Source organism: Saimiri boliviensis, chromosome 16, assembly GCF_048565385.1.
Source record: "Saimiri boliviensis isolate mSaiBol1 chromosome 16, mSaiBol1.pri, whole genome shotgun sequence".
In the NCBI taxonomy this organism is placed as follows: domain Eukaryota; kingdom Metazoa; phylum Chordata; class Mammalia; order Primates; family Cebidae; genus Saimiri; species Saimiri boliviensis.
In genome coordinates, this window is record NC_133464.1 from 12,502,636 (window position 1) to 12,523,350 (window position 20,715).

The 20,715-nt window shown below is 40.0% G+C and overlaps 1 protein-coding gene across 5 annotated transcripts in view; it reads left to right on the plus strand.

Annotated features, from left to right (window-relative positions):
• NALCN (sodium leak channel, non-selective) overlaps positions 1-20,715 on the plus strand; it is a 374,466-nt gene that overhangs the window by 173,171 nt on the left and 180,580 nt on the right. For all 5 annotated transcript variants that reach the window (XM_039473391.2, XM_039473390.2, XM_074387470.1 and 2 more), the window contains one exon: positions 7,816-8,007. In XM_039473391.2, the coding sequence (XP_039329325.1) occupies positions 7,816-8,007 (192 nt within the window). The remainder of the gene's footprint in view (positions 1-7,815; positions 8,008-20,715) is intronic.

Below are 20,715 nucleotides of genomic sequence, written 5' to 3' on the forward strand. Positions count from 1 at the left end.
CAAAACCCCCCACAAACCCAGGCAAAAAGCTGAGCCCTTGTAATCACAGCTAAGCATATTGAAACCACAGAGGGTTTTCGTGGTTCAGGCGCTCACTTCCCTCAGCATCTGTGGGTGTAAATCTCTCTTCATTTGCTGAGTTATATCCTGAATCTTGGCTATCAGAAGTGACACAGCTGGGGCAAGAGATATACGTGTTTAAAATCCTTGATACAAAATGTGCTTTCCAAATATTCGTGTGATTATATGCTCTTGTGCAGTGCTATCTAGATTCACGAAGTGGTCATGGCCATTGAGTGCCTACCTTAGGACATTATTGCACGTAATTATAGAGAACATGCTTTAGATCAAAACAAGATACCTTTTTTACAAAGCTATTAAAGTCACCCAATTAAGAAAATTGGTGTTGCCTATTTCAGCAAAGGTACAGTCTAAAATATATTCAGGGCCTTAATATTGCTACAGTCTCAGACATAACATCTTTCAGTGAAAAGTTGGAAAAGATCAAAATTTTGTGTGCAAAATATTTATTATAGAATGGTTAATGAGAGAAAAAATAGAAACTATTTCAATTACATTTGAGGAATAGCTTAATAAATCATAACAGATTTTACCATAAAATTACACTTATGTTGAGTTTTTTATAACATAGAAATATGACTGTTTTATTTAAATGATAAACAGTATACATTACATACATAACTACATATATGTATACATATATATGTATGTAAAATACCTATAAAATGGAAAAAATGAGTAGAGAGAAATCAACTTATTGCAAATTATTAATCATCTCTAGTTTCCTACTCTGGTCATTATGTCAGATTTTTTTTTCCTACTAGTCTGTTTTTTACAAAATATCTAAACTTAGCCTGTAAGACTGTAAACATTTTATAGATAGACAGATAATTGATTGATTGATTGATTGGAAGTGAAATCATAGTGAAGTTTGCAATTTCGGATTGTTCTGTAATTGGTTCTGTTTAATTTATGTTAATGATTAAATGGTCTTCATTTGTATCTCTCTATACATGGCCATATTTATCTTTTTTCTAATGTATTAATAATGAAAAAAATGATGTCAATTAATTTGTGGCTAAAAAGTTAATCTCTTGAGAAACTTAGGTGTCACAAGGATTTTTGCAAATTTAAGTGTGGAGACTCCACTGTAGCAGACAGAGTGGCTCTTTACATAAGGGCCCACATTGGTCTCCCCATTGGTCCTCACACTTCTCATTTCAATCAACCATGCTTTACTGTGTTGGCAACAAGTCTCTCCTTAGACAATTTCATATATCTCACGTTTATTTTATTTTTAACTGATTTATTATACTTTAAGTTCTGAGGTACATGTGCAGAACGTGCAGCTTTGTTACATAGGTATACACATGCCATGGTGGTTTGCCGCATCCATCACCATGTCATCTACATAGTATTTCTTCTAATGCTATCCCTCCCCAATCCCCCTACCTCCTGCTATCCCTCTCCTAGCCTCCACCCTCAGCAGCCTCCAGTGTAGGTATGTGATATTCCCCTCCCTGTGTCCATGTGTTCTTACTGTTCAACTGCCACGTATGAGTGAGAACATGCTGTGTCTGGTTTTCTGTTCCTATGTCAGTTTGCTGAGAATGATGGTTTCCAGCTTCATCCATGTTCCTGCAAAGGACATGAACTCATCCTTTTTTATGGCTGCATAGTATTCCATGGTGTATATGTGCCACACTTTCTCCCATCAAAAAGTGGGTGAAGGATGTGAAAAGACACTTTTCAAAAGAAGACATTTATGCAGCCAACAAACATATGAAAAAAAGTTCATCATCACTGGTCATTAGAGAAATGCCAATCAAAACCACATTGAGATACCATCTCACGCCAGTTACAATGACGATCATTAAAAAATCAGGAGACAACAGATGCTAGAGAGGATGTGGAGAAATAGGAATGCTTTCTCACATTTAAATAAAGGTTAGTACAAAGTGGCTTCCTTTTAATTAGTTATCTGTTAGACTAATTGCTGATGTTGTCCATGTATTTATTCAAGTGATATTTACTGAGCTCCTACTCTGTGTCAGCCACTGTTCCAGATACTGAAGATGGAGCAGTGGGCAAAGCAGAAAGGGTTCCCATTTTATTAAGCTTAAATTCTAAAGGGCAAACAGTTCACAAAGAAGTACACAAAGGAATGTAGAGTACAAGTACTGGAAACGTCTTAAGGAAGGAGCGTGCAGGGTAAAAAGAATGGAGATTGTGCAGTAGGCTGCTATTTTAGATTAGTCGTTCATAGACGCCCTCTCTGAAGAGGTGAGGTTTGCGCAGAGACTGAATTAAGTGAAGGAGCAAACCATAAGGCTATCCGAGAGGAAGCATTCCGGGTAGAGAGAATCACACTGCGCAAGTCCTGAGGTGAGTGCGTGATTGATGTGTTAAGGAGTAGCACAAAGACCAGGGAGGCTGAGCTGCAACGAATGCAGAGCAGCATGGGCCTATGGGAAATGATGAAGTCTTACAAAATGCTGTGGTTCTTACACACACATATCATGATGATGATGTTGACTGGTGCTTCTTGTGAGTTTTCTGTGTCGGGCACCTTGCTGAGTGCATTGTCTCATTTGATTTTCATAACTATCCCTGAGATAAAGACTGTATGTGTAGACTGAAGTCTCAAGAAAATCTGTTGACTTGCCCAAGACCACATACCTAGTACGTGATGGAGCTGAAACTTCTTCCCAAGAACTTGAATTTCAGAGTTTATATTCCTAACTGTGCAGTTTCTACAGCATCTCACTACAAATCAACAGTGATTTTTAAGAGAAGGACTCAGAAATGTGACCAGAAAAATGTGTTTTGGAGACAACCACAAAATGTTCTGAAGAGCTTATCTTTGAGGGTATGGTTTACTTTATGTCATATCTATAGGAACACAAAATCAAAAAACTTCATAGGGTAGATAGAATGAAAGGCCTACTGATCCTTGAATAAATGAAAAGGCACAATTATACTCACTGATGAGGATTTTCCTTTCTAGGAATTCAGGTTTAATCCTTTGAAAATGCTGATCAAATCACCTATGTGGAAGTTGTATTAAATAATTCCACTTTTTTCAAGCTAATGAAATATTAGTTCATTAAAATTGCACAGATGTACATAGGTGGTTTTTTTTGTTTTGCTTTGTTTTGTTTTTTCTTTTTTTTTAATTGCATTTTAGGTTTTGGGGTACATGTGAAGAACATGCAAGATTGTTGCATAAGTACACACATGGCAGTGTGGTTTACTGCCTTCCTTCCCCTCACCTGTATCTGTCATTTCTCCCCATGCTATATCTTCCCACCTCCCAAAATGTGGAACATATACACCATGGAATATTACGCAGCCATCAAAAACGATGAGTTTGTGTCCTTTGTAGGGACATGGATGAACCTGGAAACCATCATTCTCAGCAAATGACACAAGAGCAGAAAATCAAACACCGCATGTTCTCACTCATAGGTGGGTGTTGAACAATGAGAACACGTGGACACAGGGAGGGGAGCATAGGTGGTTTTTATTAGAATTTGGGATGGGCTTTGAAATCAATCTTTCAGTTATGATTTTAATACAACTCAGGAATACTACTGAAATTTGAGCTCTGAGCTGGTAATTGATCCTGTAAACTTGTCTAGATTCAGCCATTTACAGTTAGGTACTGAATTATTTATGTCTGAGAATAGACAAATCTGATAAAAATGTGAAATCTTTCCAGATTATTATTCTGGATATTAATATAAATGTTAATACTTTAATAGTTTGTATGATAAAGCCTGTTTGCTTATTCTTTGTAAAGATTATCTGAGAGCAATTTGTTCTGATTTAGGAATGTGTGTTAAGAATTACAGGACAGGGAAAATGTGGCACATATACACCATGGAATATTATGCAGCCATCAAAAATGATGAGTTCGTGTCCTTTGTAGGGATATGGATGAACCTGGAAACCATCATTCTCAGCAAACTGACACAAGAGCAGAAAATCAAACACCACGTGTTCTCACTCATAGGTGGGTGTCGAACAATGAGAACACATGGACACAGGGAGGGGAGCATCACACACTGGGGTCTGTTGAGGGAAAATAGGGGAGGGACAATGGGGGGTAGGGAGTTGGGGAGAGATAGCATGGGAAGAAATGCCAGATATAGGTGATGGGGAGGAAGGCAGCAAATCACATTGCCACGTGTGTACCTATGCAACAATCTTGCTTGTTTTTCACATGTACGCCAAAACCTAAAATGCAATAAAAAAAAAAAATAAAGAAAAAAAGAATTACAGCAGGATAAACTGGTAGCTTCACCCTGTAGTATGATGCTTAATCTGAACAACATAATTTCCGACATGCATTTTTTTCTTTACATATTGTGTTAAAACTTTCAAATTAGCATGAAGGAAATGGGCATTTCACAACTTTAGTCATTTTTTTCAATTGGTTTACTTGTGTGCTATAAACCATATCATTTACATTCTGCAGACAATAGGAATGATAAGACTGACCATTGATATTTCCTATTAAAGTAAATGCAGTAAATGTGGTTTCAGGTATGGCAAAATTCAGAGGCTAATATGACATCATGGGGCTCAGTCTGTCTTCACCTGCCTTTTTTCTGTTGGTGTTTTCTTGTCATTCTTTTTTTTTTTTCCTTTTTTGAGAAGGAGTATCGCTCTATGGCTCAAGCTGGAGTGCAGTGGCATGATCTCAGCTCACTGCAACCTCCACCTCCTGGGTTCAAGCAAGTCTCCTGCCCCAGCCTCCCAAATAAATGGTACTACAGGTGCATGCCACCACACCCAGCTAATTTTTTGCATTTTAAGTAGAGACTGGGTTTCACCGTGTTAGCCAGGATGGTCTTGATCTCCTGACCTTGTGATCTGCCTGTCTTGGCCTCCCAAAGTGCTGGGATTATAGGTGCGAGCCACTGCACCCAGCCTGTTGGTGTCATTCTTAAGCTGGCTTTCTCCATGTGGAGGCAGAGGTGGCTCCCGGGAACTTAGAGTTTGCATGAACCTTATGGCAGGTGCCCATTTAGGATTAAAAAATAGAATGTTTCTTATTAAAGGCATCCAGCAAAAGCCCTGAGTATTACTCAGATGATTGTGAATACTCTGGCCAGACCTGGGTCATGAGGGGTTGGGAGTCCCCCTTGCACTTCTCTACTAAGAGCCGGGTAGGAACGATTTGCCAAAGGAAAATCATGCAGCGTTGAAGAAGCTAGAGGCACTGGAAAGCCAAAGACAAATATATGTTATTTTATACATGTAAAAATTAAAATCTAGTTTCTAAAACGCATTTTCTGTTTCTTACTCTATTGCAAATACACTATTAATCTTTCACAGAGAACTCAATCTCTTACTGACATCAAGTAGTCTTGGCCAATCATTGTATAAACTATATTTCATTTATGCCAAGAATGCAATTTTCTTGTGTTAATATATTTGAATTTTGCGGTTGTTATATCAGTGGTGTATTATACTTTAATTGGCAGTATTTTTTCTTTCTTAGAGCTACATATAAAATTCATGACATCTTAGACTTAATGAAAAGTTGTATTTTTCACACTATATACTTCAGCTTTTAATAATATACCAACTTATACATATTAATTATAGAAATATGTCTTTAAAAGCTGTGTATTTGTGTTATACTCTCTTTGTAATGGTAGCCATAAAATTGTATTTATCCAACACAAAGTTTGGCACATAGTAATCAATCAATATTTGTTAAACAAATGAGTGAATAGATTTGTAATGAATTACTTGTTTTATTGAAAATGTATGTATGCAAAACATCTAAATATAGCTGCATATATTTAGATGTATATGTGTGTGTATGTATATACACAGTCATGCATCACTTAACAGCAGAGATACATTCTAAGAAATGCATTGTTAGACAATTTTGTTGTTGTGCAATTATAGAGTTTACTTACACAAACCTAGATGTATACCCTACTATATACCTAGGCTATATGGTATGGCCTATTGCTCCTAGGCTACAGACCTGTACAGTGTATGACTTCATTGAATACTGTAGGTAATTGTCATGCAATGGTATTTGTGTATCTAAACATAGGCAAATGTAGAAAAGGTCCAGTCTCAGAGGACCACCATCCTATATGTGGCCCATACTTGACTCAAAAGTCATTATGTGATGCATAACTAAAATATATGTAAATGTATACACACACATATATGTGTAGAATAGTTAAGTGCATATAACAAAGAATCCAAAAATACAAAGCTTACATAAGACAGAAGTTTGTTTCTCAGCAGCAGTTGGTGGGTATGCAAGAAAAGCACATGGCTGTGCCCCTCATGATCACCCAACCTGTTGGGTTGGACAACACCTGTTATATTCTACGCAGTCCTTCTATTTCTGGTCCAAAGGGACTACTCTATTTGTTCCCGTTTCCAGGCAAGAGGATGGTATTTAAAAAAGGATCCAGGGAAAGTTTAACTTAATGCATCGAAACTTAGGTGAATCATATCATCTCACATTCCGTAGGTCTGAACTCAGTCCACTTGAGATACCCAGCTACAAGGGAGACTGTAATGTGTCAGCTGTAACGCAGGCAGCCACATGCAAGGTTAAAATCTGGAAAGTTCTGTTTTTTTGTTGTTGTTGTTGTTGTTGTTGTTGTTGTTGTTTTTAAGACAGAGTTTCACTCTTGTTACCCAGGCTGGAGTGCAATGGCGCGATCTCGGCTCACCGCAACCTTCACCTCCTGGGTTCAGGCAATTCTCCTGCCTCAGCCTCCTGAGTAGCTGGGATTACAGGCACGCGCCACCATGCCCAGCTAATTTTTTGTATTTTTAGTAGAGACGGGGTTTCACCATGTTGACCAGGTTGGTCTCGATCTCTCGACCTTGCGATCCACCCGCCTCGGCCTCCCAAAGTGCTGGGATTACAGGCTTGAGCCACCGCGCCCGGCCCTGTTTTTAAAGGAAGAAGGAGAAAATGGATATTGGGGTGGTAATCTCAGTAAGAAGTAAAGATTCTTGACAAAATTTGCTTCTTTTTCCATTTCCTTATGATTTTCTAATAATACCTAGGAATATATTTTATGAGGCAATGAATATAACCAATACAGGTTGAGTATCTATATGCCAAATGCTTGGGACCAGAAGTGTTTTGGCTTTCAATGTTTGTCAGATTTTGGAATATTTGTATATATATGCATAAGAGATATCCTGGGAATGAGACCCACATCTAAATAAAAAACTTGTTTATGTTTTACAAACACCTCAAATACATTCCCTGGAGGTAGTTGTATACAATATTCTTAATAGGTTTTTATGCATGAAACAAATTTTGTATACACTGAAACATCATAAAACAAAGGTGTCGGGTGTAGAATTTTTCACTTGTGGCCTCATATCAGCACTCAAAAAGTTTCAAATTTTGGAGCATTTTGTGTTTTGAATTTTCAGATTAAGGATGCTCAACTTGTATTGAATTAAAGGTTTCCTTGCATATTTGAACATTAGAGAAATATTAATTTTATTTCAACAATGTGTACTAGTTAATATCATTTTGTGTAGCCATATAATATGTTAAAACAGTTAAAACAGTTCATCCATTCATTTGAGATTTATTTCTTGTTACACGGCAGGCACTGTGCTAGACCAATAACTTGGTTACTACCTTATTTTTAGTCACTAGATGTCCAAATGGAGAGGTATGATTTTTATAAAGCACTATAAAAATGATATTTTAGTATGAACATATTTAAGATTGTGTCAATAAATGATTATTGTGTAAATTAAAGTTTCTCTCTCCCATGATAGGTTCTCCGAGTAGTTCGGCTGATTAAGATTTCACCTGCATTAGAAGACTTTGTGTACAAGATATTTGGACCTGGAAAAAAGCTTGGGAGTTTGGTAGTATTTACTGCCAGCCTCTTGATTGTTATGTCAGCAATTAGTTTGCAGATGTTCTGCTTTGTCGAAGAACTGGACAGATTTACGACGTTTCCAAGGGTAAGAATTTTAAAAATGCAGTAAGTTAAATTCATTATTCTTATTTTAGTAATAATGATTAACATCAAAGTAATTTCACTTTAGCAGTGGCTCAGAAGTATTGTCCTATTTTTGATAACTTGGGATAATTAGATTTTAATATTTAAAATTGTCTCTTCAGCAGGGTGCAGATGTTTGAGCCCATTTTCAGCATTGTCAGATTATATATCAATTCTAAAATTCTGGAAATAATCAAATAGAGTTAGATGCTGAAACCTGAAAGCTAGGATTCTTAGCACCTATAAATTAAAATACATAATTTTAAAATAAAGTTTGCATTTTTGTGTTCAAGAGAGTTAACATTTTAATGTTTTATAGTTTACATATTTTTATGTTGGGCAGAATCTAGAAGGAAGCTTTTGATTTTCAATAAAGTAAAATTCATTGGCTCTTTAGATTTGAAATGTCTTTCAGCTTTCTCATTAAATTCACTTAGGCTAAAAAGGAAGTTAGAAATCAATTGATCCATAAACAAAACTTATGTAGGAGATAACAGCTCCTAACCAGAAGGACCTTGAAATTTAACTCCATGTAAACTTAGAAAAATAAAAAAATACAATGACCAAGACAGAGAATGTATATTTTTTACCCTAAGTTAAAATAGTAAGGCCGATTATACAGTGTATTAGTCCATTCTCACACTGCCAATAAAGACATGCATGAAGAAATTGGGTAATTTTAGTAAAGAAAAGAGGTTTAATTGATGCAATGTTCCACATGGCTGGGGAGGTCTCACAATCATGGTGGAAGGCAAAAGGCACATCTTGCTTGGTGGCATGCAGGAGAGAATGAGAACCAAGCAAAAGGGGAAACCTCTTATTAAACCATCAGCTCTCATGAGACTTATTCACTACCAGGAGATCAGTATGGGGGAAGCCACCCCCGTGATTCAATTATCTCGCACTTGGTCCCTTCCACAACACATGGGAATTATGGGAGCTATAATTCAAGATGACATTTGGGTGGGGACATAGCCAAACCATATCATATGAAAAGAATAATATTGGGATAAAAACAGCACATTTTTTTAAAAATTAAGCTTTGACAGCAAAAGGGTCTATATTTTTAAAAAATAGCTTAGCTTTACTCTAGGGATTTTTCTTTTAATCCTGTGCTAAATTTACTATTTGAGCTACCAGTGTTGGAATTCATCCCTTTATAATGCAGATTCTTCATTCATGTGCTGCCAACCATTTGTCCACTGTCAGGCTGTGGGTACTGCCTTCTCCCACCTCTGCAGGAACCTTTGCCATCATCCTCCTTATCACTCACCTCCAAACTCACCATCTACTTGCCTTCTCTCATCAGCATTTAAACAGTGCATGTAAATGCACCTGAAAGCAATAACTCAAGCATACTCTGAGAATGACCCTTCTTGCCAGACACACCAAATGTGTGTTTCAAGCTAGGGAATCTGGGAGTGACCTTTAAAGACTCTCTAAAGTGTCTGGTCATTTAGGCGATCATGGGGACATCAGTTCTTAAGGAATTCTCAGTTGAGAGGAGGAACCAGTAGGTGAGCACAGGGCACCACAGGCCTTGATGAAGGTAGACACCAGGTGCTCTGGGGACCCAGAGGCAAGACCCATTCCCAGGCACAGAAAAGTCCAGGAAGGCTTGTAGGAATAGGTGGCTCCAACAGCTAGATGTAACCAAAGGAAGTGCAAGGGAACAGATTACTGTCACAGTGACAGCATGTACTAAATGTCTGAGGTGAGCAAATTTTTGTTCCAGAACTTAGAGAGCAAGAACCATCAAGAGTAAGAGGAGGATAGAAGGCCAAGGAGCTTTGAAGTCAGTTGAAGGTGTGATCATGTTTGTCATACCAAACTCCTATCAACTCCAGTCGGGAAGGTACCAGGTGCAAGAGATTGAAGAGACCCAGAGCCAGTAGACTAGGCATGGGGTTTTATTGAAGGCTTATATACATGGGAGGGAGTCTAATGGTGGCTGGCTGGGCAGGAGAACTGGAACTGCTTACAAAAAGCAGGCAATTTACATAGCATTTTTACTTAGCACACTCTCCCGTCAACCTCCACACTGAAATCTTAATTCACCCCAGGCTCGGGGCCTCAATTCCCTGTATAGTCAGTGTTCCACGGGGTGAGAGGTGGGCTCAGATGTTCCTCATAGACAAGGAGCCAATCTCCATGTTGGCCACGCCCAGATTCCCTAGCTCAGAGCACACTTTCAGGTGTGTCTGGCAAGAAGGGTCATTCTTGGGGTATGCTTGAGTTATTGCTTTCAGGTGCAGTTACTGTTTAAATGCTGATGAGCAAGGGCAAGTAGACGGTGAGGCTGGAGATGAGTGAGATGAGGAGGAGGATGGCAAAGGTTCCTGCCGAGGTGGGGAAAGGCAGTACCCACATCCTGAGGACAAAGATCAGCCTTAGACAAGTGTTGAGCTGCCAGGTGTCAGGGTGATCCTCAGCACAGCAGGCAAAGCTGAAAACTACAATCAAGCCTGTCTTCCCTCACTGCAATAGTCCAGGCAGGAGGCAAAGGTAGGCACAGCTCTCCAGCTCTACAGCATACAGAGCTGTTGGTTAAGGGTTGGGTGGATCAGCACGCGTAGGGGAGGGAGGTCTCTTTTCCTTGCTCAACAGGCCTGAACAAAAGTCTCCAGCCACCCCTGAACCCAGGGAGGGGAAGCATAAGGAAGGAATGGATAGGAGTAGAAAGGAACAAAGCCAGCATTGAGGAAAGTGTCTCAGCTGGGCCCTGATCAGGAGGCTTCTGCACGAGGCACCTGGTCTGGGACTGCAGCTATGGCCACGAGCCCAGCTGGCCTGGCAGGGTGGGGCTGAGTCATAAAGTGCAGGCCCCTCCAGAAATGCCAGTGCCCTGGTCATGCACCATGTCTAGGGTAGGGAGGGGAGTGGTCACCTGAGAGGTCTCCCATTGCCTGTGATCAGACCTGAAGAATCACACATAAGATTTTGGCCAGGAGCAGGAATCCTGGACAGGAGGCTGGAGGGAGAAAAGACATGATGATAGTCATGTCATTAGGCCTACCTGCTCTCGGTCTGCCCCTTCACTGGGTATATAAAAAGAGAAGCTGGCCATCTTTTCCATGGGAACATGGGGATTGTTGTCTGGTTCATGAAGATTGCTATTGTAACAGTTAAAGAGGAAAGAAACACGAAAAGCAGCTCAATAGTCAAAGACAGATTTATTTTGGAGAATAAACTTGAGAGGGGCTTCTGGCCAACTTTGGTCAGGAGCATTCTCTCTTACGACTAAGGGCATTTAAAGGTTTAGGCAGTGGGGAGCTTATTGCAGGTTCAGAATATTTCTATGTGAGGGAAAGTTTATTGCAGTGTTGGAATGTCTCTGGTTGCAGGGGTGGCTATCTCAGGGTTGGAATGTATCTGGTAGGAGGGGGTTTTATCTGAGGTTTGGAATGTTTCTGGTTATGCTGACATTAACCATCAGGCTGATGTTTGGGGGCTGGATTTAGGTGTTTTTTTAATCAAGGGGAACTAAAAAAGGTGGTGTTTGTCCAAGACGATGACACTCCTGCTCTGTCAATCTAGCCCCTACAGTTATAAACAGGAAGAGGGGTGGCAGGTTCTTCCTGGCTACTTCCTGCTGGGGGTGGGGTGGAGGGTCAAAGAGTTATTTGGTCTCAGATTGATTGTAGGAGTAATGCCATCTGAAGATTTTTTGGGTAATTGTTACTCAGTTAAAAAATCTTTGAAAAAGGTTGATTCAGCAGGGTAAGCACATTAGTCCTGGGCATATTATTGGCCCAGGAGTGGGATGGTCCATGTTAGGATTTTGTTTCTAAACTCAAGAATTTATTTTGTGGTTTTGGTATTCATTTAGCTTTTTAGCCTTTAAGTTTCTCAGCAGCCTCTCTTACTAGGCCCGAATGACTGAGATAGAAGCAACATTCCTCAACCAATGAGAGGCAGAGGCCCCCTTTTTCCACTGTTAAAAGAATTGATCCCAGTCTATTTTGGAGGACTACTCTAGCCAAGGAGTCTAGTTGGTCTTGGACTCTTATAAGGCTTTGAGCTATATCTTCTAATGAATCCTGTAGTTCTGTTGAAAAGCTTTAAAGTATGTTAAGGAGTTGGCCAATCTGCCTGCTCTTAATCCAACCCTGGAGGTTATACATAAGGCAGCAATTAAAGGAATGACTTGGATGGCCCTCCTTTTTCTAACATACTGGATGGATGGAATGGGTAAAGACTGATTAGCATAAACTAGTCCAATGGAGGGAGAAAAATAAACTAGGATGCAGGTTCTGGTCCAGTTGGTGGGAAGATAAAGCTATGTGTTGGTACCACACAAAAACAACAAGCCTTTGTCATAAATACAGGTCGAGATATGGAAAGAAAAGAAGCAAATTAAAGATGGGGTGTCTTTTCTTTCCTGTGGTTCATTACTCCAGGTGGACAAGGAGCAGGCTAGGGAGACCCCACTATGGAAGAGATACAGGAAGAGTTTTTTTGTTTTTTTTAATTGCATTTTAGGTTTTGGGATACATGTGAAGAACATGCCAGATTGTTGCATAGGTACACACATGACAGTGTGGTTTTCTGCCTTCCCTCCCCTCGCCTGTATCTGTCCTTTCTCCCCATGCTATCTCTTCCCACCTCCCCACCCCCCATGCCTCTCCCATTTCCCCCCAATGGACCCCAGCATGTAGTGCCCCCTCCCTGTGTCCATGTGTTCTCATTGTTCAACACCCGCCTATGAGTTAGAACATGCAGTGTTTGATTTTCTGCTCTTGTGTCAGTTTGCTGAGAATGATGGTTTCCAGGTTCATCCATGTCCCTACAAAGGACGTGAACTCATCGTTTTTGATGGCTGCGTAATATTCCATGGTGTATATGTACCACATTTTCCCTATCCAGTCTATCATCATTGGGCATTTGGGTTGGTTCCAGGTCTTTGCTATTGTAAACAGTGCTGCAATGAACATTCGTGTGCATGTGTCCTTATAGTAGAATGATTTATAATCGTTGGATATATACCCAGTAATGGGATTGCTGGGACAAATGGGATTTCTATTTCAAGGTCATTGAGGAATTGCCACTCTGTCTGCCACAATGGTTGAATTAATTTACATTCCCACCAACAGTGTAAAAGTATTCCTATTTCTCCTCATCCTCTCCAGCATCTGTTGTTTCCAGATTTTTTAATGATTGCCATTCTAACTGGTGTGAGATGGTATCTCAATGTGGTTTTGATTTGCATTTCTCTAATGACCAGTGATGATAAGCATTTTTTCATATGTTTGTTGGCCTCCTGTATGTCTTCTTTTGTAAAGTGTCTGTTCATATCCTTCACCCATTTTTGAATGGGCTTGTTTGTTTTTTTCTTGTAGATCTGTTTTAGTTCTTTGTAAATTCTGGATATCAGCCCCTAGTCAGATGGGTAGACTGCAAAAATTTTTTCCCATTCTGTTGGTTGCTGATTCACTCTAATCACTGTTTCTCTTGCCGTGCAGAAGCTGTGGAGTTTGATTAGGTCCCATTTGTTTATTTTGGCTTTTGTTGCCCTTGCTTTTGGCGTTTTGGTCATGAAGTCCTTGCCTATGCCTATGTCCTGAATGGTTTTGCCTACATTTTCTTCTAGGGTTTTATGGTGTTAGGTCTGATGTTTAAGTCTTTAATCCATCTGGAGTTAATTTTGGTGTAAGGTGTCAGGAAGGGGTCCTGTTTCTGCCTTCTGCACATGGCTAGCCAGTTTTCCCAACACCACTTATTAAACAGGGAATCCTTTCCCCATTGCTTGTTTTTGTCAGGTTTGTCGAAGATCGGATGGTTGTGGGTATGTTGTATTTCCTCTGAGGCCTCTGTTCTTTTCCATTGGTCTATATCTCTGTTTTGGTACCGGTACCATGCTGTTTTGATTACTGTAGCCTTGTAGTATAGTTTGAAGTCCAGTAGTGTGATGCCTCCTGCTTTATTCTTTCTGCTTAGAATTGACTTGGCTATGCGGGCTCTCTTTCGGTTTGATATGAAGTTTAAGGTGTTTTTTTCCAGTTCTGTGAAGAAGGTCATTGGTAGCTTGATGGGAATAGCGTTGAATTTGTAAATTACTTTGGACAGTATGGCCATTTTCACGATGTTGATTCTTCCTAACCATGAACATGGAATGTTTCTCCATCTGTTTGTGTCCTCTCTTATTTCATTGAGCAGTGGCTTGTAGTTCTCCTTGAAGAGGTCCTTTACATTCCTTGTTAGTTGTATTCCTAGGTATTTCATTCCCTTTGTAGCAATTGTGAATGGCAGTTCGTTCTTGATTTGGCTCTCTTTAAGTCTGTTATTGGTGTATAGGAATGCTTGTGATTTTTGCACGTTGACTTTGTGTCCTGAGACTTTGCTGAAGTTGTTTATCAGTTTCAGGAGATTTTGGGCTGAGATGATGGGGTCTTCTAGATATATAATCATGTCATCTGCAAATAGAGACAATTTGATTTCCTCCTTTCCAATTTGAATACCCTTTATTTCTTTATCTTCCCTGATTGCTCTGGCTAGAACTTCCAGTACTATTTTGAATAGGAGTGGTGAGAGAGGGCATCCTTGTCTAGTGCCAGATTTCAAAGGGAATGCTTTCAGTTTTTGCCCATTCAGTATGATATTGGCTGTTGGTTTGTCGTAAATAGCTTTTATTGTTTTGAGATGCATTCCATCAATACCTAGTTTATTGAGGGTTTTTAGCATAAAGGGCTGTTGAATTTTGTCAAAGGCCTTCTCTGCATCAATTGAGATAATCATGTGGTTTTTGTCTTCGGTTCTGTTTATGTGGTGAATTACGTTTATGGACTTGCGTATGTTGAACCAGCCTTGCATCCCCGGGATGAATCCTACTTGATCATGGTGGATAAGCTTTTTGATATGCTGTTGGAATCGGTTTGCCAGTATTTTATTGAAGATTTTTGCATCTATGTTCATCATGGATATTGGCCTGAAATTTTCTTTTCTTGTTGAGTCTCTGCCAGGTTTTGGTATCAGGATGATGTTGGTCTCATAAAATGATTTGGTAAGGATTCCCTCTTTTTGGATTGTCTGGAATAGTTTCAGAAGGAATGGTATCAGCTCCTCTTTGTATGTCTGGTAGAATTCGGCTGTGAACCCATCTGGACCTGGGCTTTTTTTGGGTGGTAGGCTCTTTATTGCTGCCTCGACTTCAGACCTTGTTACTGGTCTATTCAGGGTTTTGGCTTCTCTGGGTTTAGGCTTGGGAGGATGCAGGTGTCCAGGAGTTTATCCATTTCTTCCAGGTTTACTACTTTATGTGCATAGAGTTGTTTGTAATAATCTCTGATGATGGTTTGGATTTCTGTGTAATCTGTGGTGATATCCCCTTTATCGTTTTTTATTGCATCAATTTGGTTATTTTCTCTTTTCTTTTTTATTAATCTGGCTAGTGGTCTGTCTATTTTGTTGATCTTTTCAAAAAAACAGCTCCTGGATTTATTGATTTTTTGAAGAGTTTTTTGTATCTCTATTTCCTTCAGTTCTGGTCTGATCTTAGTTATTTCCTGTCTTCTGCTAGGTTTTGAGTCTTTTTTATCTTGTTCCCCTAGCTCTTTCAATTTTGATGATAGGGTGTCAATTTTAGATCTCTCCTTTCTTCTCATGTGGGCATTCATTGCTATATATTTTCCTCTGGAGACTGCTTTAAATGTGTCCCAGAGATTCTGGTATGTTGTGTCTTCGTTCTCATTGGTTTCAAAGAACATCTTTATTTCTGCCTTCGTTTCATTGTTTATCCAGCAAGTTGTTCAGTTTCCATGAAGCTGTGTGGTTCTGAGTTAGTTTCTGCATTCTGAGTTCTAACTCGATTGCACTGTGGTCTGAGAGACTGTTTGTTATGATTTCCGTTCTTTTGCATTTGCTGAGGAGTGATTTATTGCCAATTATGTGGTCAGTTTTAGAGTAGGTGTGATGTGATGCTGAGAAGAATGTATGTTCTGTGGATTTGGGGTGGAGAGTTCTGTAAATGTCTATTAGGTTTACTTGTTCCAGATCTGAGTTCAGGTCCTGGATATTCTTGTTGATTTTCTGTCTGGTTGATCTGTCTAATATTGACAATGGGGTGTTAAAGTCTCCCACTATTATTGTGTGGGAGTCTAAGTCTCTTTGTAAGTCATTAAGAACTTGCCTTATGTATCTGGGTGCTCCTGTATTGGGTGCGTATATGTTTAGGATCATTAGCTCTTCTTGTTGCAGTGATCCTTTTACCATTATGTAATGTCCTTCTTTGTCTCTTTTGATTTTTGTTGCTTTAAAGTCTATTTTATCAGAGATGAGAATTGCAAGTCCTGATTTTTTTTTTCTCTCTCTCTCCATTTGCTTGGCAGATCTTCCTCCATCCCTTTATTTTGTGCCTTTGTGTATCCTTGCATGTAAGATGGGTTTCCTGGATACAGCACACTGATGGGTTTTGGCTTTTTATCCAATTTGCCAGTCTGTGTCTTTTGATTGGGGCATTTAGTCCATTTACATTTAGGGATAGTATTGTAATGTGTGAATTTGATACTGTCATTTTGATGCTACCTGGCTGTTTTGTTGGTTAGTTGATGCAGCTTCTTGATTGTGTTGATGCTCTTTTACCATTTGGTGTGTTTTTGGAGTGGCTGGTACTGGTTGTTCCTTTATATGTGTAAAGCCTCTTTCAGGAGTTCTTGTAGAGCAGGTTTGGTGGTGATGAAATCTCTGAGTACTTGCTTGTTCGCAAAGGATTTTATTTTTCCTTCACTTATGAAGCTTAGTTTGGCTGGATAGGAGATTCTGGGTTGAAAGTTCTTTTCTTTAAGGATGTTGAATATTGGCCCCCAGTCTCTTTCTGGCTTGTAGGGTTTCTGCTGAGAGATCTGCTGTGAGTCTAATGGGCTTCCCTTTGTGGGTAACCTGACCTTTCTCTCTGGCTGCCCTTAGCATTTTCTCTTTCATTTCAACCCTGGTGAATCTGATGATTATGTGCCTTGGGGTTGCTCTTCTTGAGGAATATCTTTGTGGTGTTCTCTGTATTTCCCGTGTTTCAATATTGGCCTGCCTTGCTAGGTTGGGGAAGTTTTCCTGGATAATATCCTGAAGAGTATTTTCCAGCTTGGATTCATTCTAGGAAGAGTTATTTTTTACAGCTTGAATGAGATCGGATGTTGCAACACTGATACAGAGCCATGGGAAAAGGTGGGCACTGGGGGCCGCACAAGTTAGGCTTGAGGCATTGGTTGAGGGAAAGTCTATAAAACAAGCAAGTTGCAGAAATGCTCCGTTTGCTTCAGGTGATATTTGGTAGTCATCCTGGTTACTTTGAGGGTCAGAGGGATGTTTAACAATGATAGCGTGGTTGCACTGGTTAGATGTTAAGGACCCTCCAGGGAAATTTCCCCTCGAGGCTGAAAAGCAAAGTGAGGCTTGTTGTAAAGGGGGATGTGTTTAGTTACGGGCCCTTCAAAGGGAGGGTCTTAAGGCTTAAGGCGTTGTAGGGAGTTGTGGTAGGTTTGAAATAATTTGTTGGCCCAGTTGGCCCTGGAAGTGAGATAATCACCAAACAGGGTATCAGCTCCTTCAAAAACAGAAGCTCCTTTTTGGAGTTTATAAGTTAGGGTTATGTTTCCTATTAAAAGGTGATGAAGGGGTGTCGGAAGGGCCATGTAAGCTGAGGAAGACAGCGATAAGCATATTCAGCACTCCAGGAGCGAAGGAAGAGCTAGCTTGCAGCAAGAGCTATTGTGTAAGTTTTATAGAACGTTCTAGTTTGAGAGCAGTGAGGAGTGGTTTTACTGGTGAGGTTGATGTGCTTAGGGAAATTATATTGAAAGAAACAAGCAAAAAGAGAAAAAAGTTATTTGGGTAGTAGTAAAGTCCTGGAAAGTTCCTTGAAGCCATAGTCCCATAGAATAGTAAGAAGCTGATCAGGATGTATAATGGGACCTTTGTAAGGGTACCACTGAAGGTCTGTAACAAGGTTGGTTAGGAAACATGAAAGTTTGGGAGAGAAAGAGACATAAGTGGCTTAGGTGGATTTCTCCTCCTTTTCCTGCAGGACTCAGATGAGATGAAGGGAAGTGGGTCCTGCAGAGATACAAGAGAAGGCTGAAGGGATTTTAGATTTGGTTCCTTGGGTATGTGGTGAAGGGAAATCTGTTTTCTTGAGAGAAGTATGATGAAACCAGTTGGGGAGTCCCTGGAGTTTTGCTGCCATGGGTGTAGTAAGGATGATCTGGCAAGGTCCCTTCCATTCAGATGTGACGGGGGAACTGCAGGTAGGACTGGAACCTTTCAGAACTCATCTCCTGGCTGTAGGAAGGGATTGGAGGAGTCTGTGATGAGTTGTGGCAGGTATTTGTCAGCATATTCCCAAATGAAATGGCAGATGGTATGTAGAAGAAGAAGGGAAACAAGAGGGTTAGTAGTGCTGCGGCTTGACCCTGAGGTGGAGCAAAAGGGGCAAGTGGTCTCCCATGCACGAGCTCAAAGGGGCTGAGCATTAAAGGTTTACGTGAGAGCGCCTGAATTTTTAGAAAAGGGCTAAAGGCAAAAGTGTAACCCAGCCCTTATGTGTTTGGAGTACCTGGTGAGGGTGTCTTTGGAATGCCATTCATTTTCAACCTTTCCTGAAGATTGAGGTCGACAGGGGATGTGTAGCTTCCAGGCAACTTGTAGGGGTTTGTGCAAGTGTTTGAGTAATTTGAGAAATGAATCCAGGGCCATTATCAGATTGAAAATAAAGAGGCACCCCAAACCTGGGGATGATTTCCATTATTAATTTGGAAATGACACTAGAAGATCATTTGTTGGTTGAGGAAAAACCTCAACCCATCCCAAAAATGTATCAACCAAAACTGAAAGAAATCAAACCCTTTTTGCTGGGGGCATATGGGTAAAATCAATTTGCCAGTCCTGTTCTGGAAGGTGTTCCCTGGTTTGATGCATTGGGAAAGAAGAGGGTCTAGTGTTGGAATGGGGTGAAGCTTTCTGGCAAAGAGAACATGAATGGGAAATGGCTTTTAACTCTTCTTTATAGCTGGGGTTATGTGTATATGGGAACTTAAGAAATGTTATAGAGGGGAATGGCTAGTGTGGAAGAGGGTTGATGTTTCATAGAAGAACTGGTTGTTGTTTTGATTTTTGTTTTTTTTTTCAGGGTCAGGTAGAACTAACTTGTTTTGCATGAACCAGTATGCTGGAGTTAAACTGTGCCCCCACCACAATTAGTTGTTGTGCTGGTGTTCTGGATAAAGATAGGGGATAGGTTGGATGAAGGGAAATAAGTATTGGGGAATTGAGTGATTGGTTGGGGTATGTTTTGGCTCATAGTAGCCTCATGGTTCCCTAAAGAAATATGGTTTTTGTCTGATTGTGTCCTTTGCAATGGATAACTATAACCTTTTCTAGAGGTAGAGCTACCTTTAATAGATGATGGGTGAGTTTTCCATTAATGATAGGGATTCTCTTAGCTGTGAGATAACCCCATTCACTCCAAAATTGGGCATTGGAATGGATGATGTTATAGGTGTATTTAAAATCAATATATATATTAACTTGTGTGTTTTTTGCTAGGGTTAATGCTGTTATTAGGATAACTACTTCTGCTTGTTGGGTGAATGTGCCCAAAGGCAAAGGGGCAGCCTCTATGACTCTTCTAGATGGGAGAGATTGGGGATCATAATGATATCCCTCAATGATGGCATATCCTGCTTGGAAGGGAGGGTTTTTTGATGCACTGCCATCTATAAACCAATATGGGGCTCCCTTTACATGAGTGGAAGATGGTGAAACATAGAGAACTTTCAGTTAGATCAGAGCATGAGTATTGTTCAGAGTCTAAAATCCATGTTGAAGGTAGAGGGTAGCAGGATTAGGTGATCAGCATCTATGAAGGGAAATAGAGGGTTGAAGGAAGATTGAATGTAGGGCTTACATACAAGAGGGTGAGATGGGGGTGAGTGCCTTATGGCTGATCGTATCTTGTACACTGTGAGAAGAAAATACCTGAAGGGTTTTGTAGAACATGAGTTTTTGTGCCTCAGGGATAGTTAGAGAGGCTATGGCCAAAGTTTTTATGCAGAGAGGCCAGCTTTTATAAATGGAGTCTAGTTGTTTAAAAAAAAAATGCCACTGGTTGGAAGGAGTCTCCCATAGGTTGGGCTAATAGTCCGAGAGCCTGATTATGAGAACTGTGTAAATATAGATGAAAAGGTCTTAGGTTTGGAAAGCCTAGAGCATGAGCCTGTAATAAAACACGTTTTAGGTAACAGAAAGCATGATAAAGATCTGGGGTGGAAGTGAGTTGTTGGTCAAGATTTCCTTTTGTGTGTTCATAAAGGGGTTTAGCAATAATGGCAAAATTTTTTATCCATAATCAGAAATACCTCACTAATCTGAGGAAGGGAAGCAAGTCCTTTTTTGTTTTAGGAGATGGGATTTGTTGAACACCTTGCTTTCATGCCAGTGGAATTTCTCAGTATTTGGAGTTATGATTAGTCCTAGGTATGAAACTTTTGGAGATGTTAATTGGGCCTTCATTTTGGACACCCAGTACCTGCATCCAACCAAAAAAATTAAAAGCTTGTTGGTGTGTTCAATACAATAGTCTAGAAAGGGACTGCAAAGGAATAAATTGTTAACATATTGCAGCAAAATGCTGGGTTGTAGAGGTAGTGGGAGAGGTCTAATTGAAGCAACTGACTGAAATAGT